General features: G+C 37.8%; 1 protein-coding gene across 1 annotated transcript; it reads left to right on the forward strand.

Annotated features, from left to right (window-relative positions):
- Positions 1 to 426: 426 nt before the first annotated feature.
- On the forward strand, positions 427 to 20655 carry LOC121862662 (zinc finger Y-chromosomal protein 1-like). The gene is made up of 11 exons (XM_042360982.1): positions 427 to 604; positions 4674 to 4829; positions 6262 to 6469; positions 7207 to 7544; positions 7787 to 7969; positions 8214 to 9152; positions 15347 to 15535; positions 16000 to 16119; positions 19741 to 19862; positions 20081 to 20207; positions 20464 to 20655. Exons 2-11 carry the CDS (start codon positions 4674 to 4676, stop codon positions 20653 to 20655), a joined length of 2574 nt encoding a protein of 857 aa, XP_042216916.1. The 5' UTR covers positions 427 to 604.
- Positions 20656 to 21533: the final 878 nt, after the last annotated feature.

Consider the following 21533-nt stretch of genomic DNA (forward strand, 5'->3'; position numbering starts at 1 on the left):
CCAGATATTTAAGTGAAAAACACCACGTATGTTTGAACCCGAAACTCGGCCTAAATTTAGTAATGATTAATGCTGCCAAAGTACCACGAGTAGGATCATAGTTACATGAGCAAAATGATAGAAATATATTCAGTTAAATTATTATAAAAGTTCATATTGGTTTATTTTGTAACCAGATGATACAGATGTTCAGCCTATGACAACATCACTCTGATTTAATCCAGAAAAGCCTAAGAAAAACTATTTTAAAGTATATTTACTATACCCACTAATTTGTCTCATTTATTGAAATTATACAAGTCTCTAATTTTAATAAATATAATAATCTTAATAGAGTCATTAAATAGGTTAGATTTGGTTGTATTTATCTAAAAAACAATACAAACATATTTTATTATGTTCGCAGTACTTGGGTCAACATCGTCCATCGTGCTCTTGACACTGATGGCGGCGTATGTTAAGACTTAGACCATTTAGAGGATTTATTCTCAACAAATACATTAATGGTGAGAGCTTCAGCAAGATTATGTAATGACCTGAGAACGTGTGAGAGCTGCTGTGGGGTTATAGTAACACACGAGAGTCAGAGATCTCCAGTGTGAAGGTGTGTTATGATGACCATTATGTTCATTCTGTGTTAACATTTTCCTAATAAAAGTAATGACAGGTAAAGTAATGACAGGTATATATTAAGGAGTAAAGTCTTCTAATAGAGCCGTCTCTATTATAATCAATACACAACTGTAGGTTTTTCACTTATATCTTAATTGTAGTTCATAGGATTATTAAGGTTATTTCCACATTAAAGTTCGTTATATAGTAATTTGCATTTAAGATATACATAAGGTAGACAATATAATCCTAAAGATGGGCAGAGTAAGATATATATGTATTTGTTCATTAAAATCATCACATAAGACATTACAGGTTGATATTAATGGACTACTCACTACAGTACTATATTTCTTAGCACCACTTATCGGGTCTGACTAATTACCCAAATGTAGTCAAATATAGCCGGAATGAAGTCAAATAATGGTCCTAGATGAATAAATCGGACTGCTAATCACTTCTCGACTAGTATTTGGTGTCATAAAGTCACAAAAAATTGGTAAACTTACTTTAATCTGAGTTAATAGATCAAGTGCATGTACCTAACCTAACCTAACCTAACCCAACCTAACCTAACCTAATCTAACCTAACCTAATCTAACCTAACCTAACCTAACCTAACCTAACATAACTCAGATTAAATTTAGTTTACCAATTTTTGTTTACTTTATGACACCAAATAATAATCGAGAAGTGATTCACAGCCCGAATTACGCTTGTACGACCATCATTTGACTTCATTGCGGCTACATTTGGGTAATTACTCGCTCCGTCGGTACATGCACGCGATCTATTAACTCAGATTAAAGTAAGTTTTCCAATTTTTTGTGACTTTGTGACACCATATACTAGTCGAGAAGTGATTAGCAGTCCGATTTATTCATCTCGGACCATTATTTGACTTCATTCCGGCTATATTTGGCTACATTTGGGTACATTTGGGTAATTAGTCGGACCGCCACTTATCAGCTTACTAGCTTATCGACTGGTTAGCCTATTGGCATTTCTCACTATTTTATTCTCTATAAATACATCTTTATTTATAGTTAACAACTCCAGAATCTTCCGGTGTGTTTAAAGTATTTGTTAACTGTTTTATGTTATATTTACCATCCCACTTTGACGATTAGGTATAGTTTGGTTAAGTTAGGGTAGGATAGGGTAGGTTAGGTTTGGTTAAGTTAGGTATAGTTTGATTAAGTTTAGGTTAGGTATAGTTTGGTTAAGTTATGGTAGGTTAGGTTAAATCACAGAAGTGAGAAATGGTCATTTATTTATGAATTCCCTAGGTGGGATGTAATGGTGTAACTTAGGGGTAATGGTAAAGAGTGATCTAATTGAAGTTCTTAAACATCTCGGAGGGCATTAATTAGCTGAGTGTACATTCCTGGAGCTGGCTGAAGCCCATTAGGGTTCACAGCTCAAGGTTGAAGAAGCCACAAGTTCGGAAAACTGTGAGTGCAAACTTTTTCAGAGTGAGAGCTGTGAACTCTTGGAACAAACAGTCTGAAAGTGTTGTGACGGCACCGAGTGTGAGCTCTTTCAAGACCAGACTTGACCAACACTGGAGCAGGTTCAGATACATTCAGGAGTCGGTGCATGCCCAGTATCTGCCAACAGTGCGTAACAGAGACGTGACCGATCGCCCAAGCGGTAACAAGCCGATCAGTGGTGAAGAGGATAAAAGTAAAAAGTAAAAGAGCAGTAATAAAAGACACTGGGAGGCTTGACATTCATCAACTACAAATAAACATACACACTGGTGAAAGACTCATAATAATAAATGAGGTAGTAAGGCAGTGCCCCAGTGATAAAGACAATTATGTGCCACGCTGATGATTACCAAATAGGTTAACCAAACTAAACCTGACCTAACTTAATTGTCTAAATGAGTTGGCAAACCTTGCATAAAACAGACAATTGACCGAGAGAGGGGCATCGTGATAGATAGTACCTTTAAATTGACTTAAGAAATGGCAAGTAGATGTTGTTTTGTGAAGTTCAGGTGAATGGCAGAAACCATCATTGAAGTGTATACTTGATTTTCACTGGAATGAACTGGTGTGTTGCTGCTGAAATCAGACAGGTTATAGTCATCAGTGTTTTGTCAGTTCATTGAAGCTGAGGAGGCCACGGCAAAACAAAAGTACTGTAGATTCACATTCATAATTTTAGTTTTATAATCCAACAATAAATCTGTTAACTACAAGTACTTCTGTGATGAGGGAGTGTAACACAGTGTCAGAGAGATGATGGTATGGCTTCCAGATGAATTTGATGGTATCGTTCTCTGCTTAGGATCTTTTCACATGATCAAGATAGTACAGGCAGTCCCAGGATTACGCACGTCTGATTTACGAACATCCGCTGATACGAAGGAGGTTAAACTTTAATGTTCCATTATTTTATTTACCTGAAGACTTATTTTTTACTTTCATTTACTGTATTTTGTCATTCTGTTTCTTCTTTTGTCTTAAATTAAGTGAGTTTTAGATGTAATTATGGTATGCACATAGCATGTGTTTTGACTTAGGTCCATTTTAGACTTAAAAACATCCCCAGTGATGGACCCGGGGGCTGTCTGTACAGGGAAATACTTACATTGGACGTATCATCCCATCTTTTCATATACAGTACTGTACTGTATGCAGGGGTGTACTGTACTTAACTTTCACCAAGTAAAACATCTTAAATTATACTCAGCAGTATATATATGATATAAAATAAGGCAGCACAAAAAAATTACATGTTTACATAAATGAATTAAATATGTTCCTTCACTTTCGATTGTTTTTTCTAAAGTCACATCTTACATAAGTTTTGACAGTGTATATCTCAGTAACTGACCAGCTTTGTGAGTGTCACCCTGACTTTTCTTTTACCTTTAATGGTTCCCTAACTGAAAATAAAGAGCAATTTAGGGGACATATAAAGTTACACAGGCCCATTCTTAGCCTCCACATGAAGTATATTATTTACTTAATGGCAGGCAATATATATTTTTATGAATTATACATTTACTATATTGGTGAAGGAATCTTTCAGGCTTGAACCCTTAATAATGAGTACGTACTGTATATCACTAAACATACAACTTTGGTGAGGGAGAATGAGCAAGAACAACTCTGAATTTACATAAGAATTGGCTGTTAGGTCATGGCCACCTTGCCTACGATGTTTTAATAAACTTTCAGACACTATGGACTGGACTACATCTGATGATTGAATATATTAGACATAATACACCTGACCCTCGCTTTATGCTATGGTTGTGTTCTGCAACAACTCATCATAATGGGAGTCCACATATAGTGAATACTGTACTTAATCTTATGGGGAAAATTATTATATGTTCCAGAACTACTAAAAGTCAACAGTAATGCTATAAAAGTTGTGGAAGTCTTATTTCAAGACTCTAATGTGGGTTAAATACCAAGATAATATAATATAAGACTATAAACTAAAACTATGAAGAGCATGAGTGTTTGTGTGGAAAGTGAAAGTGTGTGGAGTGGCTGACGCACCACTCCAATCACAACCCGTGATGTCACATACAGAGCAGTAGACACACAAACACACACACTGTGCTATGTTTCGCAACCATTTATGGAGCATTAATGTTATAAAAGTTTTAGAAAAATCATTAAAATACTCTAATATGGCTTGAAAATAATGATAATATAATTTAATACTAGTGCTCTTTATCTTCTACAGAACACATAATAGGGAATCTTTTCTGCATAAAATGAATTGTGGGTAGAAATAGAGTTGCCTCAGAAATGTGAGTTTGTATATACAGTAGTGAATGTGCATAAAGCGAGGGTACAGTGTACTGAAATTATGATTAATCAAAACTGCAATAAGTGAAATTATGGTAATGAAGACGACCTGTACTATATTTTATTCTGAACATATTTAGGCTTCTCATAAAATTTAAAATCCATATACAGTACAGTACTAAATCCACAGAAGTAAACTTGACATACAGTACAGTACACTGTACTGTATATTGTACACCTCTAGTTGGGCTGGCCATTAGGTAAATTATATCAGTATTTCAGATGGAGGAGTCTGGCAGTTCAAGATGGGCGCTGGTTATCCGTGATGATGGTGAGGCCAGTGTGGTGCCACTGTCTGATGTACCCGTCATTCAGCAGGAAGGAACAGCAGGAGCGGACAAGAATCCCACCGTTATTGTTCTACAGACACAAGAGCGAGTAATACACTACAATACATCTTCCAGTATTTATTATCTCTTAACCCCTACACTCCGGGTTAGGGTGCCGCTGGCCGTATTCCCCACGTGGAGTAAATCGAGAAAAATCTACTTTTCCAGAAATAATTTTTAACCTTTTAAAATGATAAAACAATAAAAAAAGTAAGAAAAACTATCTATTGACCCTCTATAAACTTCCCTGGGGCCACAGTGGTGAGGGAGATAAGGGGACAGTGTTGTTTTGACGGCTGAGCTGGTGGTCACTACGCACTTAGTGGCCATTTTCTGCTTGCCTTTGTGTCCAGGATGGCCAGTAATGTATATATTTACTGATCATAATACTTATTTGCTATAACTAATTCATTTAAAATATTTTATTTGCATTATTTTTCATCACAAGTGCTAGGCAACACACACCAGGCTGTCTGGCTGTCTATGTGTTTGGTAGAGCAAGTAATGAATAAAACAATAATAATTCCACAAATAAATATATTTATAACATAATCATAGCATTGTTTTCCAGTAATACTGGACTACAATACAACTACACTACTTTTAGCAATATTACTTTGATACAACCTGATAAAATGGACAAACAATGAAAATGAAACAAACAAAAGTAGGTAATTATGTTCAGGAAGCTTCCCTGTGGCCAAGGTGTGGCGTGACGTGACAGGCAAATAGTCACACGGGAACCTGATAACCAGTGCTGGGCATTTAAACAGTGGCGGGAAATGGCACGCGTTCCGGAACGTCAACCAGGCATAGGGGTTAATTTGATGATTCCTTTATATTGTGACCATACATACTTTAAAAATGATATTACTGTACTGTATTATTGAAATAATCAACTTCACTTCCTTTAAAATGCAGTGATATCTCCATTAGCCGGAGCAATTGGTGCAGAGCACTTCCGGGAATGAGAGATTTCTGGGTAACGAGATGATTCTCTTAAAGCCGTAAAAAAATCCATCATCCCCAGAATTTTCCGGGTAATGGAAAAATTTTCTTGGGTGTTCCAGAAATTGCCCATTACATCATCTCTCGAACCCGGAAAAATATTCCCCATCCCCAGAATTTTCCGGGTATCGGGAAAATGTTCTCAGAATTTTCCGGAAAATGTGCCCCTTAGAAAATCGTTCCCAATGCCTGAATTTTCTGGAAGATTCCGACCTTGGGAACGAATTTCCGAGAAAATTTAAATTCCGGCTATCGGAGAGTTCTGGGTTTGAGGGATTTCGGCTAACGGAGATATTACTGTATGTGATTTACTGATTGCTGGAGAAGGTGTGAGTGAAAGATTACACATACTGTAGTGGCTATTAAGGCATTAGATAGTCAGTTTAACTTCTAGCTTGGATAGTGTACAATACTACTGTATGTGACAGTTTTTTGTTAAGACTTATTTTCCTTTGTCCTTTTCTTAAATATAGGATGAAGCGACAAGTTGTTGTTCTGTTGCACCAAATGTCACAGAGGGCATTGCAGGGGATGGTGGAGGAACAGAAAGACCCAGGACCAATGCTGAAAATATTACAAACTTCATCAGTCTGTCTGGAGACCAAGTGGAAGGTTCTGTGGATCACCTTGGTGGTACCGTGATCACAATAGCTGATGCATCTGAGCCACTCGCAACTATTGGTAAATATTGTTTTCCTAGCTAGATTACTTGTTTACACCAGTAAACAATTCCATGTCTGGACACACCTGAGAAGTGAGAAGTGTGTTATCCAATGTGACACTACCAAACATCTCAGGTTTCCTCCGGGTACTCTGGTTTCCTCCTGTACTTACACCGGACAATAATGTTCATAACAAAGAACAGATAGCCGCCAGAACAGCTAGTAAGCTGATAAGTGGTGGAATAGTAAATTAAATATTTCTTTCAGTCAAAAAAATTGAGATGTTGACCTTAGGAGAGATTGACAAAATAAAAATAATTATTTAATCCTGAAAACCCATTTTTAGCTAAACTGTTGAGGAACAACTTATGTATGATGCACCTTTAGAGTATTGAGGTTTGGCTCGGCCTCAACTAAGGCAGCTGAGGTCTAATGTGAAACTTAGCTTACTTCCCCTTCAACAATTATTGACCTCACAAAAAAGGATGACCTGTAAAGGTTGCTGCAGGGAAGTAACCTGATTTTCAAATTACACAGCAACCAATTTACCATCAGTATTCCCTGACCCAAACTTGGGTGCTTTGGTGGTACTGTATACACATGTCGTCTCATTATTGCCCCAAGTTATTAAGGTTACAAGGAAAGATAAATGATGGTTTACATGTATGGTAAAAGTAAAGCTGCTTACTATTATTTGTCTCTTTCATTGTGTGTCATAGTTTCTTTCATCATATACTGTATTCCTTTTTCTTTTAGGTTCAGAGTCACTGGAAAACATTGAGATCAGTGTCCTGGCACATGAGGAGACGGCACACACTATACACGCCAATGAATTAAATAGAGACATCCCCAAAAAGCCTGAACCCAAGGAAGACGTTGAGTGTTCCACAGCTGGTTGTGATAATGGAACAAATACTAAGATGATCGCTGACAGTAAGAGGAGAGGTGATGATACTCAAGAAGCAAGAAGAGAACATTTAGGATATAAACAGGTGGAGAATAAAGATGATGTAGAAGACCAGAAGAAGGAAAATTTTTGCACAAGTTTTAACAGATGGGCCAGAAAATTAGCTTATTGTGACGATGTAGTCGAGGTGAGCTCTTAATAAGCAAGCTTCATCACCTCCCTGAAATTAACATAGTTCAGAGTAGATTTCTTTGCTCCACAGTTACTGAGATTTTCATTAATATAGATTTTAAGGCACCACATTAAGTCACAGGTCACCAATTGGTAACTGTGGTGTCACAAAAAGAGGTGATTTTTTTTTTTTTTTTACTGTTTCAATATTTTATCACCACATGCTCACAGATCTCTCTCTCTCTCTCCTTGTCTCAGCCTTTTGAAAAGATGGAAGCTACACTACACAAAGACCTAATATCAGAATTAGGACTTGCCTCGGACAGTGGTATATTCATCAGCCTCCACCAACAGGGCATCGCCAGAGGTGTCAGAGTTACAGAAACCAGTCCAGATCAAATAGTTGTGTCAGGCTCTTTGGTGGAGCTCTTGGCCTCCAGGGTAAGGCTAATTACTTATTTATTGAGTTTTTTGTGATTGTGAGTTTGTAAAATGAAAACATCTTGTTCTGTACAATTTCTTCATTGTATAAGAACATTGTAGAAGACAGTTGGCTTTTAGTTTACCAGTCATACTTTTAGTCATTCATCCTGCATAAATAGAGGTTTATTGTAAAGTTACTCTCATCTTTCCTTGTTACATGTTGTCTACTGAAAATTATAATGATTTTGATTTATTTTTTCAGGATATGATTCTCTTAGAAATACAAAAAATCAGAGGATTACCAGTTTTACCACAGTTGAGTGTTCCTGCTGGCACACGAGAAGTGGGAGTGATGTGTGAGTTAATTCCCTCGCCTCCCACTGCTCGTTATGCTTCCTCCTTGGGTCTGGACCGTTCTGCCCGCCGATATCATTCCGTCCTCTCCCGTCCTCTTTCGCCAGAGCCTCGCCCACAGCGTAGACGACCACGTAAACATATGCTGTCTCATTCTAAAGTGAGAAATTCTGACAAACATCACATACTAAGGAGTTATAGTGAGAGAATATATAACAAACAGTTGCACCATGAGACAGATAGAAATGGTGAGTGTAATATTAAAATTGAGAAAGAGAGTGAAGATACAGTGTCCAGAAGGAATTGTGTGAACTCTCAAGAACAGAGCCCAAGTGTTGAAATACTGTTTGGGAATTTGAAGACTGAACCAGAATGTGATGAAACAATTATTGTAAGTAATATTGGTGATGCTGAGGTGAGGACCATTGATAGAGGCAGTATGAGTGATACCAAGAGTGTGGTGGTTAATAAACTTGATGATGGCTTTAGTTTATCCTCTATAACAAAAGATACTGTATTAAAACCCCTGGATGACAGAGGAGTTCAGTTTGGAGGATGTGAAGTTGTGGAAGGCTCGAACAATAAAGAAAATATTGATGATACCATTTATGTGAACAAAGCAAAGGAAAAAGATGAAGAGGAGGAAGAAGAGGAAGGAATAGATATGGACTTAGAAAATGACAAAATGATCTGTGAACCTGAGATTAGTATGTCAGAAGGTCTTGAGGATGACATGTCAAAGGATCCTTCTAATGATCAAGTGAAATTCAAGTTCTCGTGCAAGATCTGTTCATATAAGAGCATGAGGGAGAACCACTTTGTAAAACATATGCAGCTTCATGACAAGGTAAGTCACACTCCTTATTATGAATATATTTTGTTGATAATTTTCTGAGTGTTAATTGTAGTTTATATAATAGCTAAAGATTAATCATACCTGCTTCTTGCATCTGATGACTAATCATCCTATTGCTAACCCAACAAAACCTAACAGGCCTGCTTCATCTTAAAATTATCCTCTAGCCCACTGGGCTAGTAAATTTCCAAATCCGCTCACCCACAGAAATTTCCACTAGCCCGTAATTGGTTTAAAAATCTTGTGGTAATATCTTAAATATTCACAGTGGCAGAACAAACATTGCTGCACAAAATAGATGCATTTTAAGTCTTTATTGGAGTACAACAGTTGTATGTTTGTGAGTGTGACTATGATATGAAAGATGCAATAAGCACTGGACCTCTGCTCTCCTCCCAGAAGGATTACCATCAACGTTGTTTTCGTAGTTTTATCTAAAATCTTGCCGTTTTTTGTCGCACACTATGTGTTGAACTGCCAAAGCCTGGTCTGTCAGTTGACGAGTCAAACTTAGGCACAAACTCTTGGCATCACTTGTAAATCAAGTTTTTCTTATTAAAAATTTCCTGATTAATATACCTTTTTTATTGGTATTCATAATATTAATTACTGTACTAAATGGCCACTTTGCTACCATCTTTTCCTGCATGGTGATGGTGCCTCCCCCTCGGTGAGTTAGCTGATGACTGATGTCATAATATGCACGTGTAATTATTCTCCATTTTCATTATACTACACACTATATTTTTCTAATAGCACTGTAGAGAAGCTGGGGGTAAATTAGAGATCTGTTCAATACTAATTATGTTAAATATAAAATCTTTCAAAATTGATGGGTCTAGTTATGAGGTGTCCTTCACTCTCATGAGGCAAAATTATCACTCCCCTGACTTGCCCTAAGGATTTTCCATTCGCCCTGGACGAGCGAGTGAGTATAATTATGCAGTCCTGACCTAACCTAATCCAACCTAACCTAACCTTGTTGGTGGTGTGTTGGTAATGTGCATATCTCTTCCTACTGTATCATGGGTTTGAATCCTGGCCTAGGACACATGTGGGAAGTGTGTTACTTTTCCTTTTTACTTTTATCTTCTTCACCATTGATCGGCTTGTTAACCACTCGGGCGGTTGGTGACGTCTCTGTTACGCACTGTTGGCAAGTACTGGGCATGCACTGGCTCCTGAATGTATCTGAACCTGTTGGTCAAGTCTGGTCTAGAAACAGCTCACACTCGGTGTCGTCATAAAGCTCTCTGTCAGATTGTTTCAAGAGTTCACAATTCTCACTCCAAAAAAGTTTGCACTCACTGTTTTTTGAACTTGTGGCTTATTCAACATTGAACTTTGGCCCCTTGTAGGGCGTACGTCTGCCAGCTCCAGATATGTACATTCGACAGAGTAGTGCACTCTGTGATGTTTATACTCAGTGCACTAATCTTTCTGGGAAGCTGAGGTTCCATAAAGCAGACACCAGTCTGGTGGCCCTCCTTTGTAAATTTTCAATCAACTGACAGTCTCTAGCATACCTCGGGGACCACACGGGGTGACAGTACTCCAGATGGGGAAGCACTTCACTCTTGAAGATCGTGACGAGGGACGAACCATCCAGATTTCTAAACGACCTTCTTATATGACCTACTAGTTTCGTTGTTTGATTCACCTTCTTTTCACAATGGCTCAAGAATTTAAATTCCTTGTCAACATACACACCTTGGTCCTTTGCACAATCAGACTCAATTAATGCAGTTTCTCCGTCCTGTTGGGACATAAGATGCACCTCCTTACGGTTGGTACGTCAGAGGTGCATCCTCTAGCACTTGGCGACATTGAATTTCAGCAGCCATTTCTTCGACCATTCTTGAAGCTCACAGAGATCTTTCTGCAGCTCTTCACAGTCTGTTTGGTTCTTAATTTCCATAAATAACTTGGCATCATCCACAAACATTTGTATGGAGGAATGTACAGCTTCAAGCATGTCATTTATGAAGCAAACAAACAACAACGGGCCCAATACATTGCCCTGTGATACCCCACCTGTGACGGGTACACATGACGATTTCGCGCCATTAGTCACCACACACTGCTTGCGATCATGGAGAAAGTCTCAGATCCTCGCTAGGACACTCCCGAATCCCGTTTTGGATTCTTCAAAAACATCTTCTCCCTGTACCCTCGCCTGGCTGGCTCTAAGGTCTAGTCTTGCATAGATAACCACATCCCTCTTGCAAGTGTCTTGAAAAAGGTTTCTTAAATGAGTCATATCCGTGTAGATTGAACTCACGGTCCTCTGGTTCAATTCTCCTGTTTTTGTACAACAGTAACACAACACCTATATATGGTTGATGTACCAAGGTAGTGTTCAAACTGCTCACTTGTCCAGGAATGTGTCAGTATTAGTGTACATGACTTTCAAGCCGGAAATTGTCCTTGGTAATGTCTCTGGTCTTGGTAGTGACTCCGGCCCTCCTCCATTCTCAGCAGCTGCCTAGTTTACTGTATCCCTTGTGTTATGTGGGGTGTGGTCAGAGATGACATTGTTTACATGGAGCTCTCCTCCCCCTGGGTGGGAGGTGAAGCTGGTGGGGGTTGTCCCGCTGTCCCCTGGCTCTTTACTGGTAAACTTGCCTCCACTACCTTCCCCTTGTGTATAGCCCATTTCCTTCCACCTCACTCCTTGACTCCTCCCTCCTCTGCTTCAGTGACTCCAGAAGATTTTGTGCTGTTCCCTCTGTATTATCGTGTAATCTGGGTGTATGAATATACCCTGAAATGTATCGCTCCTTGCAAAGTTTTTTGCATGCTGAATAACCTCCCATTTCTTACCCTCACTCACTAGTGTGATCCTGAAGGGGTGGGCCTTGTCCTCCTGCCTTTATCCTAGCCTCCTCATGTCCTGAGTGGGAGCTGATAATTTCAGAGCCTCATCACAAATGTTCTGAAATTTTAACATATTGTGTGTGTTCCTAGTTTCAGCTTCCTCCGACTGGCTCCCGGGGACTCCAAACACTATTATGTTGTTCCTACGCACTGAACTATTAGTTGTCAACTCTTCAATAGACTTCTGCAGAGTCCCTAGCTGCTGGATGACCTGTTCAGATTCTGCATTACTCTCCGTCACCTTCTGTGACCCTGCTGCAACCTGAGCATAGCTCTTCTTAACAACTTCCTCTGTTCTGTCAGCTACTTCCTCAGTCTTAGTGAGGATCTCTTCCCCAACCTGCTCCAGCTTGACAACCAACACAGATTTAGCTTCCCCTATTTTTGTCTCTAAGTTTCTCATTCCCTTGTGATCTGCAATAGCCTCGCTTACTTTGGTTACGCAGTCAGGGCAGTACCAGCAACAGCCTTCAAGCTTTACCTCATTCTGCACCATCCTAAGTGCTGTATAGCCCAGACCCACACAATGTACATCAGACGTCGCCCTGCAGTAATTGCATGTCAACAAACTTCCTGGTCATGTTGGGGTTTTAACCCCCTGATTCCCTACACCTATTCACTTTCTTCTTCATTTTACATATCACACCTGTGAGACACGCGGTGCTTGACAACTGTCACCGTTGCATCTTGCTGAATGGTGGGATGTCCAGACTCTGCAAGAATATCTCTTAGTGATGTAATTCCAATCAGCAGCTTAATAATAATAATAATAATTTTTATTATTATTATGATAATTGCATCTGTGCCTTGGTGGCAGGGCTTAAGTGTCAAGGGCCCTTTAAAGTCCCACTCTGCTACATTCATACATAGGTCTCCTTGTTTGGTGTGGAGGGGGGAGGAGGATGCCAACCACCAGACTCTCACACTTAAATTTCTGGTGAAGAATTCACCCCTTGTTGGATGGCTTCCCTTATAATCACACCTACTACCTTGTAATCTTAGTGAACAAAAATGTGTGAGTGATCATTCCCTTGTGGCAGGATAACATCTCAGGTTTCCTCTTATACTAACACTGGACAATAAAGGTTATAATGGTAAACTAACAAAGAACAGACCAACTGCCCAAATGGCTAGTAAAATTATAGTTAGTGAAATGATAAAAAAAAGAATGACTAATCTAACTTAACCAAACCTAACCCCTCCAGTTGAAAAAAGCTGGTGTATCTAATCTTCATCTCTAAAACTAGGTCGTAAATACAGTTCTTCGTAGTACAGAATAGGAACATTGCTCAGGGACTAATGAAGGATCAGCACATCCATGCTTGTTGGTAAAACTACTCAAACAAACACTGCCAGGCAAGTTGTGTAGGGCTACTAGCTGCCTGCAGGGTCTACAGGCTATGTTGACAAGACTGAGATGACTACAACACTGTAATTCTTTTTCAAAAACTCATGATTTTCCAAATTCTAAATGCCACAATATCAAACCATTGACTACTTAACCCTTTCACTATGGGGATGCCACTTTTATAATTATTTTACTGATGCCAAATGATTTTATTCAACTCAGTGGGGGACATGTTCACAAAGGGTTAGTCAGATACTTTTAATGTTATTCCTAGACAGAGTTTGTAAATACTGGAGTACGGTGTTTTATTATCAAAAAGCTAAATGGAGGTACATCAGAACTCTTGCATACAGTACAGGGTATTTGATATTATTAGTCATTTTTGTGTATAAAAAAATCTAGTATATGCAGTATATAATGGCTGAGCTCAGGGATGTTGGTCCTTGGAGTAAGTACATCTTTACAGAATAATTGTTTATAAAGTTGCCACATCATTGTACCTATTGAAGTTAACACCCTTGGTTTGGGTAGGTGCTCTCCCACGAGTCGGTTGAGGTCTAGCCTGTTACTCACCTTATCGCTCTTGACTGCACCACATGGGATATAATTGTATGTAATGAGTCATAGCGTGCTTGTTGTATTTGAGATAAAAAAAGTGGGATTTGTTGCATTAGCATTGTAATAAATTATCTACAAACAGTTTTATTTAAGTAATCATGGTAAAATAAGTATTCCTATATGTAAGCACAAGTAGAACACAATTTTTTTTTCCTCTTAATAAAAATGTTTATGCATCTCTTTATACCTTTGTTATTTCATGTAATTGCAATATGAACCTCGTTCTATTATAAAATGTATATATTTAGGACAAAACAGTGAAAGAGGAAATGTTGTGAAAAAATGAATATTTCGCTAGGTAATACCTGTACACGTTGACAATCCCTTATCCGAAATCCTTGGGGCCAGAGGCATTTCGGAATTTTTCGGTTTTCAGAATTTTTTTTTTTTTTTTTTTTTTTTTAGCCCATCCGGGCACAAGTCACTGATCCACATTGGGGCCTGGGGGGCGAAAATATAATAATAATAATAATAATAATAATAATAATAATAATAATAATAATAATAATAATTATTCATAGGTCTAGGTTGTGTTTTTCACTTTTTATCTTTTACCATTCTTGTATTTCTTTATTATTATTATTATTTTATTAATACAGTATTATTGTTATCATTATTATTTTATTTTGGTGTATTTTTTAATTAAAAACTTTATTTACTATGAATAATTATTATTATTATTATTATTATTATTATTATTATTATTATAATTATTATAATTAGTGTTACTACTGGATTACATTTTCGCCCCCCAGGCCCCGATGTGGGTCAGTGATCTATGCCTGGGTGGGCTAATCCCTGTTAAAAAAAAAAAAAAAAAAAATTGCTCCACAAAAAAACTTAAGGTTTTCAGAGCTTTTCGGTTTTCGGAATTTCAGATAAAGGGATAAAGGTTTGTCAACCTGTACATAGTTGTGTAAATTTTGTGTTCTGATGAGCTCGTCCAGGCACCACACTATCACCACGTGGTGCAATCTCCTTGCACATTTTAAGTTTTCCCACCCTTCCATCCTTGCTAGTAAAACAAGGCATGGATCAAAACTGTTATGAATAAATGAAATAACTGTGAGGCACGAGAAATAGTTGCCAAATCACGCTGACAAATACAGGTATACATCTTGCGTGTCTAGTGTTCATACTCAAACATAAAATTTACGTATGAGAACCCTAATGCGATAATTTAGATCAAACGCAATTTTATTTATGAAAACCTCAAGTTTACCTGCGTGTACAGATGGTCTTTATCTTTAGAAGGTCATCTCCTAAATCCATTGACATACTGTGTGTAGAAGTGGATGTACAGTATTTTATTTATTAGCATGAAATTATTTTACCTCTGCAGGGTTTGGCATTGTATCGCTGTAATGAGTGCAACTTTGTATCAATCCGTGCCAGTCACCTTCGCCGCCACAAGATGTCACACGCACAACAGGTTCTCAACTGTCATCTCTGTGCTTATACTTGTGATGATCAAAAACTGCTCACTAAACATATGCGAGCTAAACACCAGACATCAAAACAACCAAAACCTGTGAGTATGGTAGATGAATTGTGTATCTCATTTAACCTAAATTAAAAGAAAAACCTTTCCAAACATTATCATTACTACTTATACAGTTGGGGTCAAAAGTTCACTTCCTCCTAAAATGAGGCAGTGTCGACCCCATATGAGATAAAACAGCACAACCGCAGTCAGGGTAAGTAAGTTCAGATATTCATCCCGTGACTCACTTTTACCACAGGGAGCAAACTTTTGTCCACAGCTGTACAGTACCACCATATTTGCATTTACATACAGAAATACCCACACTAATGCCCAGTATAGTACAGTAGTTGGTTTTGCTGTCACAAAAAGAGTTTGAAGTTAAAGAGAAAATACTGTAGTTGGAATCTTGTAGTACTGTACTGTACTTCATTTTAAGGTTTGTAGTGAAATATTTGTCGTCAAAATTATTATGTAGGTACAGTACAATAATCATTTACTTTATCTCACAGATTGGTAGTGTGTTTGAGTGTGATGAGTGCGAATACAAAACAAGTTGGCACTATGCCTACCAGAGGCATCGTCGTACACATTCACCCTCCAAGATGGTCGTTATGCATACTTGTCCTCAGGTAACAAAGCATACAAACTGAATCAACTGAAGATTAGATACCTCAGTTTATATCATCTGAAGATTATCCATCCTAATGTTTCCATACTCATACAATGTCTCACTTCAAAAAGCTGGTTTTCTGGCATCTTCGTGGTGTAGATTAATATACAGTAGTCTTTTTCTCTTGTACTTTTAATTTCGTTTTACTTTTTTGGCCCCCCCAAGACCCATTAAGGGTCGATGACCTGTACCCTGGTGTGCTATTCCCCGTAAAAGAAAAAAAAAGCTAACCTAACTGAACTCTCCCATATAAAGTTAGGAAAGTTAATCTTATGGTGAAATAAGCTGAGGTGTCTAATCTTCAGGTGATCCCTCACATTTTATGGCATATAAGACGCAGGGAGTATTTAGGGAAAACTTTTCTGTGGATTTTCCTCCTATAGCCATAGGTTTTTTAGATAATATAAACAGTACCAGTAAATGTGAGGAATAAATAAAAACAATACCAATAAATAAGTTTCAACCAAAAATATTGTATTGCCAAACCAGTAAATAAAAGCCAAATGAAAGTGTAACACAGTCGCCATTTGCATATACTCCCTGCTTTACCATAGCAACGGAGATCAGCTAGGATGCTACCTCCGCTGATTCCATAGCAATGCTCCCTCCCATATGCCTCACCCTCCTCCCCCTACCCCACTGAGCCAGCTAACTCACGTTCAAAGAAGTGTACAGTACTGTATTCCCTTTATGTGTTTGCCCTTAGGACAATTATTTCTTTTACTTTTTTCACAATATGTTAGTAGGATGGTGTGTGCATGTACTGTATATCGGTAAAAATAAATGAAGAAAGTTACGTATGTCTACACAAAAATACGGATTGAAAAACAACAGCCTGGCCCAGTAGTCTGGTTACAGTGATAAGTTTAACCTGGCTACAAGGCTGCCAGTGATGTTAACAGATGTAAATGTGAAAAGAATGTTATCTATTAATCTTCATTTGTATCAGGTATTAGTAGATGGAAAAATAAATGTTGCAGGTATGGAATTAGTAGATTGTAATGCTTGTAGCAGTTCAGAAATGGTTACTGCTTAGCTGCCTCTGAAGAGTTGGGTGTCTGCTGTATAGATATTATTCGCCTCAGGTTATCGTCATCAATACAGTAGTTATGAATTGAGCTTTTATATTTACAGTAATTATTTTTTAATTAATTAAAAATAATATTAATGTGTTTAAGTAAGCAATAATATTTTTTATTGTGGTGTTGTGTTAGGTAGAATTAAGCCTACTGGAGACACCAACTGGGGGATTCATTAGCTTACAGGAGACTGCAGCTTCACATATAGAACACAGGCTGATTTTTGTAGCCATTTTTCAGACAAAAGTGTGTCTTATATGCTGTAAAATACTGTATGTGTTTGTACAGTACTGTAATATTGTACTTGAATTTTCTATTATTTTACATATTTTGCTTTAGCACTATGATGTTGACCATAGCATAAGAATGTAAACTTGGGGTGTTTTCTTAACATTTACTCAGGTGAAATGTTCCTTATGTAATCAGAATTTATATACGGTATTGTAGAATACAGTACTGTAGTGATATTTAATTAGCAAACTATAAGAGCACAGAACTGTACTGGTATACAGGAAAACCTCCGATAACGATGGTTCTACTAATTACGATTCATATTTAAGACCTTGGTTAATTTAGGACCCAATTCAATTTACACCATTATTTTCTTTGTATTTACGATGAAAATGTTATAAAAATAAAGTAAAATTACATTTTTATATTAATAATAACTAAATCCCGATAAATGTATTAAAAAACAAAACACGTTGGCTGCCGGGCCTGTGAGTGGTGACGCCAGCATCACTAGTATAAACAGTCGCAGCTGGCGGGCCTTTTGTTTTCACGCATCTGAACAGGAAAAGGAAAAAAATTTTAAGGTTTTTTACAGCATTTTTGCATCCCTATTCAACATGAGCAAGTGATGGTAGTGCTGGTTCAAAAGCTAATAGAAAGTGTATAAGCTTAGCCGAGAAACTAGATGTGTTAAAACGATATGAAAAAGGTGAGAGGTCTGTGGCTATTATATGGAGCAATTTGTACATGCCATTACTCAAATTCATGTTGACAGATTCAGTATGTTTAATGAGACTAGATTCTATAATGTTGACCGATCTGTCAACATGAATTTGAGTACAGTGGTCCCTCGGTTAACGAGCACAATTCGTTCCAGAAGGTTGCTCGTTAACCGAAACCATTGTTTCAATGGGTTTTTGGGTAATTGGTTCCAGCTCACCGAAAATTGCCTAAAATAAAAAAAAAGGCAGTAAAGTACACTTACTTTGAGGTGTGTATGTAGAAGGCTCCTGGATGATGATGATAGGAATTAGAATGGGGGTGGAGAAGAAAGGAGAAGAGAAGGCATTGGGGTGGAAGAGAAGTCACCCCATGGCACCATTTCACCCATAAAATTTTTGTTCTCTTGGTGTAATTCAAGATTATTTTCTTTAAATCAACACTGCACTGCATTATATATTGTCAATATGTAAAATATATTTCAAAATGACCAATAATTTGACTGGAAACACAGAAAAAAAGCGTTTATGTTGAAGTCTCAAACAAGATGTTCCTTTCTCTGAACCTGTAAACAAACTGACGCCAAGCTTGATGTGTTGAGTGGCTGTTTGGCGCACATAAAACTAGTTTCATTACCTTCAATTATGTTCAATAATTGTTAAAATGACTAAAAAATTTAATATAAAACTTTTAAAATTATTGAATAGTACAACCTTCTTGATGTTTACTAAAATGGTAAGGAATTTAAGTCCTAGAACCGATTACTGTATTGGCGGACTAATACTACAGCTGGTTAACAGGCGAAAACATGTTGAGGGGCGCTCGTAAGGAATTCGTTAATCGAGGGATTGCTCGTTAACCGAAGTGAAGAATCTTATGGAAGGTAATTCGTTAACCGAGGGATCACTGTATTCATTTTTTGGTACATTAATTTTACTACAGCTACAACCAGAGTCTTATTTTCTTCATTTTCTTATGTAGAACCATCTTCCCGGAATCCTGGCTGTAAACACTAACGAAAACAATGGCGTCCCATCTCCTCTTGTGTGACCATATTATTATTCATTTATATTGTGTAAGGTGCATTCAGAAACATTGCTTAAAGAATATAGTTGTCATTTTTCATTAATTGTATTGTTTTGGGGGAAAAGAGGGTAAAAAGCCACACAAAAGATATGAAAAGGTCACACTGGGGAAGGTATCTACTTATTTCTTTATTTTATTGGTTATTAATGATTCACGATACAATGATTCACCTTGCACTGCAATATTGGAGGACACATTACCGTCGTTATTCGAGGCTTTACTGTATACAGCTGGGCTTTGGAATATGCTTGTATCTTTCCATCTTACTTTACTCATCTGCCTTTGTTGTGTTCGATGGATCAAGGGGAACTGGTATATACTTTGCCAGAAGTTTATCATGGGGAGTTTTATGCCTGATAAAGCTGGATTATATTTGGTGTTTTGAGTTCATCCCAGAAGAAAAAGGTTTGTGAAGTAATAGTAATACTCTACTTTGTTAACACATTGCTTTTCTCATTTGCCAGTGCTCGTACAAGACCATGAGACGGGAACACTTTTTAAGGCACATAAAAAATGTACACCAGAACTGCAGGCCATTCTTGTGTGATATCTGTGGCAAAGCTTTCAAGAGACAAGATGCCTTAAAGTAAGTGTGATACTAAACATTTTTTGTTGGTGAATTTTACCAGATAATTCAAATGAAACTGGTTTTCTAATTTTGGGGTTAGACAACATCTTACGGGATGTGCTATGCTTCCTCCGACTGGCAAGCTGAATATATTTTTGTATTTATTTATCTATCTTACACTTTTGTACACTACTATGTTATATTAGTTGACTACAAATATTTTATATTGTGTTCAGGCAACACTATGTGTCACACTATCAAAACCTAGCAGAAGGCAGCAGTGGGCAGGTGGGACCATATGGGTTTGTCTGCCATATATGCCAGAAGGTCTGCAGGTCTGCTACTTATCTCAAAGAACACATGGTGAGTTCTCAATTTTATGACTTGATCAAATTATACATATAAATATCTTAGGTTTATTGCATCTTTTTATCCTGGCAAGTTTGACATTATGTATTCTTTTGATTTATGTATTATGATTTTTGTAAAGGGCTGACTAACATTATCAACAGAAGAAGGCTTAAAGGATATAATGGTGGATTTAACATTTTTAGTAGAACATAACTCGTGTGATATTTAATTGATGAACTTTACTCAGAAGGTTTGGTGTTCTTCACAGGCCACCCACTCTGAAGAGCGATCCTTCCTGTGTGAAGTGTGTGGAGCCTCGTTCAAAACTCGCTCCGTCCAGAGAAATCATGTCCAGACTATACACAGACGACCACGTGCATTTACCTGCCCAGCTTGTGAGAAAAAGTTCAACACAAAATTTGCCTTACGTCGTCATATGAAACAACACGATGCAAAGTAAGGAATAATTGTTTATATCTTGTGTATAATATATCTCTCATTCTTGTGTGTTTGATTAAGTAGTTTTCTACCTATTATGTGTGGCACTTCATATAAAAAGTGATCTTTAGGGTGAAACTAAAAGATTTAAGGCACTCTTAGGGACACAGTACAGTAATTCAGAGATGGGTGCATCCCTCAATGAGGTAGGTGTGTTTTGTACATGTGTGTGTGTGTGTGTGTGTGTGTTTGTTTGTATGTTTGTTTGTGTGTGTTGTTTGTTTTGTTTGTTTGTGTGTGTGTGTGTGTGTGTGTGTTTTTTTGTACATAATGTATATGTAATAATAATTGTTGGTTTATTAAGAAAACATGGCAGCTCGAAGGCTGAAAATATACAATGAACAGAGATGATAAGTTACATATGGTGAAATCGTGGATTGAGTGACTTGATTGACAAAAGCTTTCAATACAAAAACATACGAAACAGTCAAAATATAGATTAACTTTAGATCTGGTACTGTGGGAGCTGGTCTGTAGACATTCTTGTGACCTGATGTCGGCGCCAACAAAGTCCTTCCCACTGTCTTGATGGCCGTTGTACCTGGTTGCTAAGCCGCTACCTCGCTGCAGCTGCAGATGTACCACATGGTCCGGGTAGGTCCTCCAGCTCACACAGGGTGTTGGAGATGGTTCTTGTTCCTCATGTGATGAAGTTAGGAATTCATATTTTCTCACCTGGATGGAGTAGGGAGTCCTCATTTCTCTCCTGGTGTAGTTTGGAGTGTTTCTTGGCTTCTCATCCAGTGTTGGGGGTGGCAAGTGTACCGTGGGCTGTGTGCGTGAGGTCAAGGTGTCAGGTCAACATTGGCCGCTAAGTACTGATTGTCGCTCTAACAGTTG

This window comes from Homarus americanus, unplaced genomic scaffold (genome assembly GCF_018991925.1).
Source record: "Homarus americanus isolate GMGI-L3 unplaced genomic scaffold, GMGI_Hamer_2.0 scaffold31037, whole genome shotgun sequence".
Taxonomy (NCBI): domain Eukaryota; kingdom Metazoa; phylum Arthropoda; class Malacostraca; order Decapoda; family Nephropidae; genus Homarus; species Homarus americanus.

Bases quoted from the DNA above. Each gene is read 5' to 3' on its own strand.
- LOC121862662 (XM_042360982.1), top strand. From the start codon at position 4,674: ATGGAGGAGTCTGGCAGTTCAAGATGGGCGCTGGTTATCCGTGATGAT. The intron at 4,830-6,261 runs GTAATACACTAC...TCTTAAATATAG, and splicing joins TTCTACAGACACAAGAGCGA to GATGAAGCGACAAGTTGTTG. The intron at 16,120-19,740 runs GTAACAAAGCAT...CTCATTTGCCAG, and splicing joins TTATGCATACTTGTCCTCAG to TGCTCGTACAAGACCATGAG.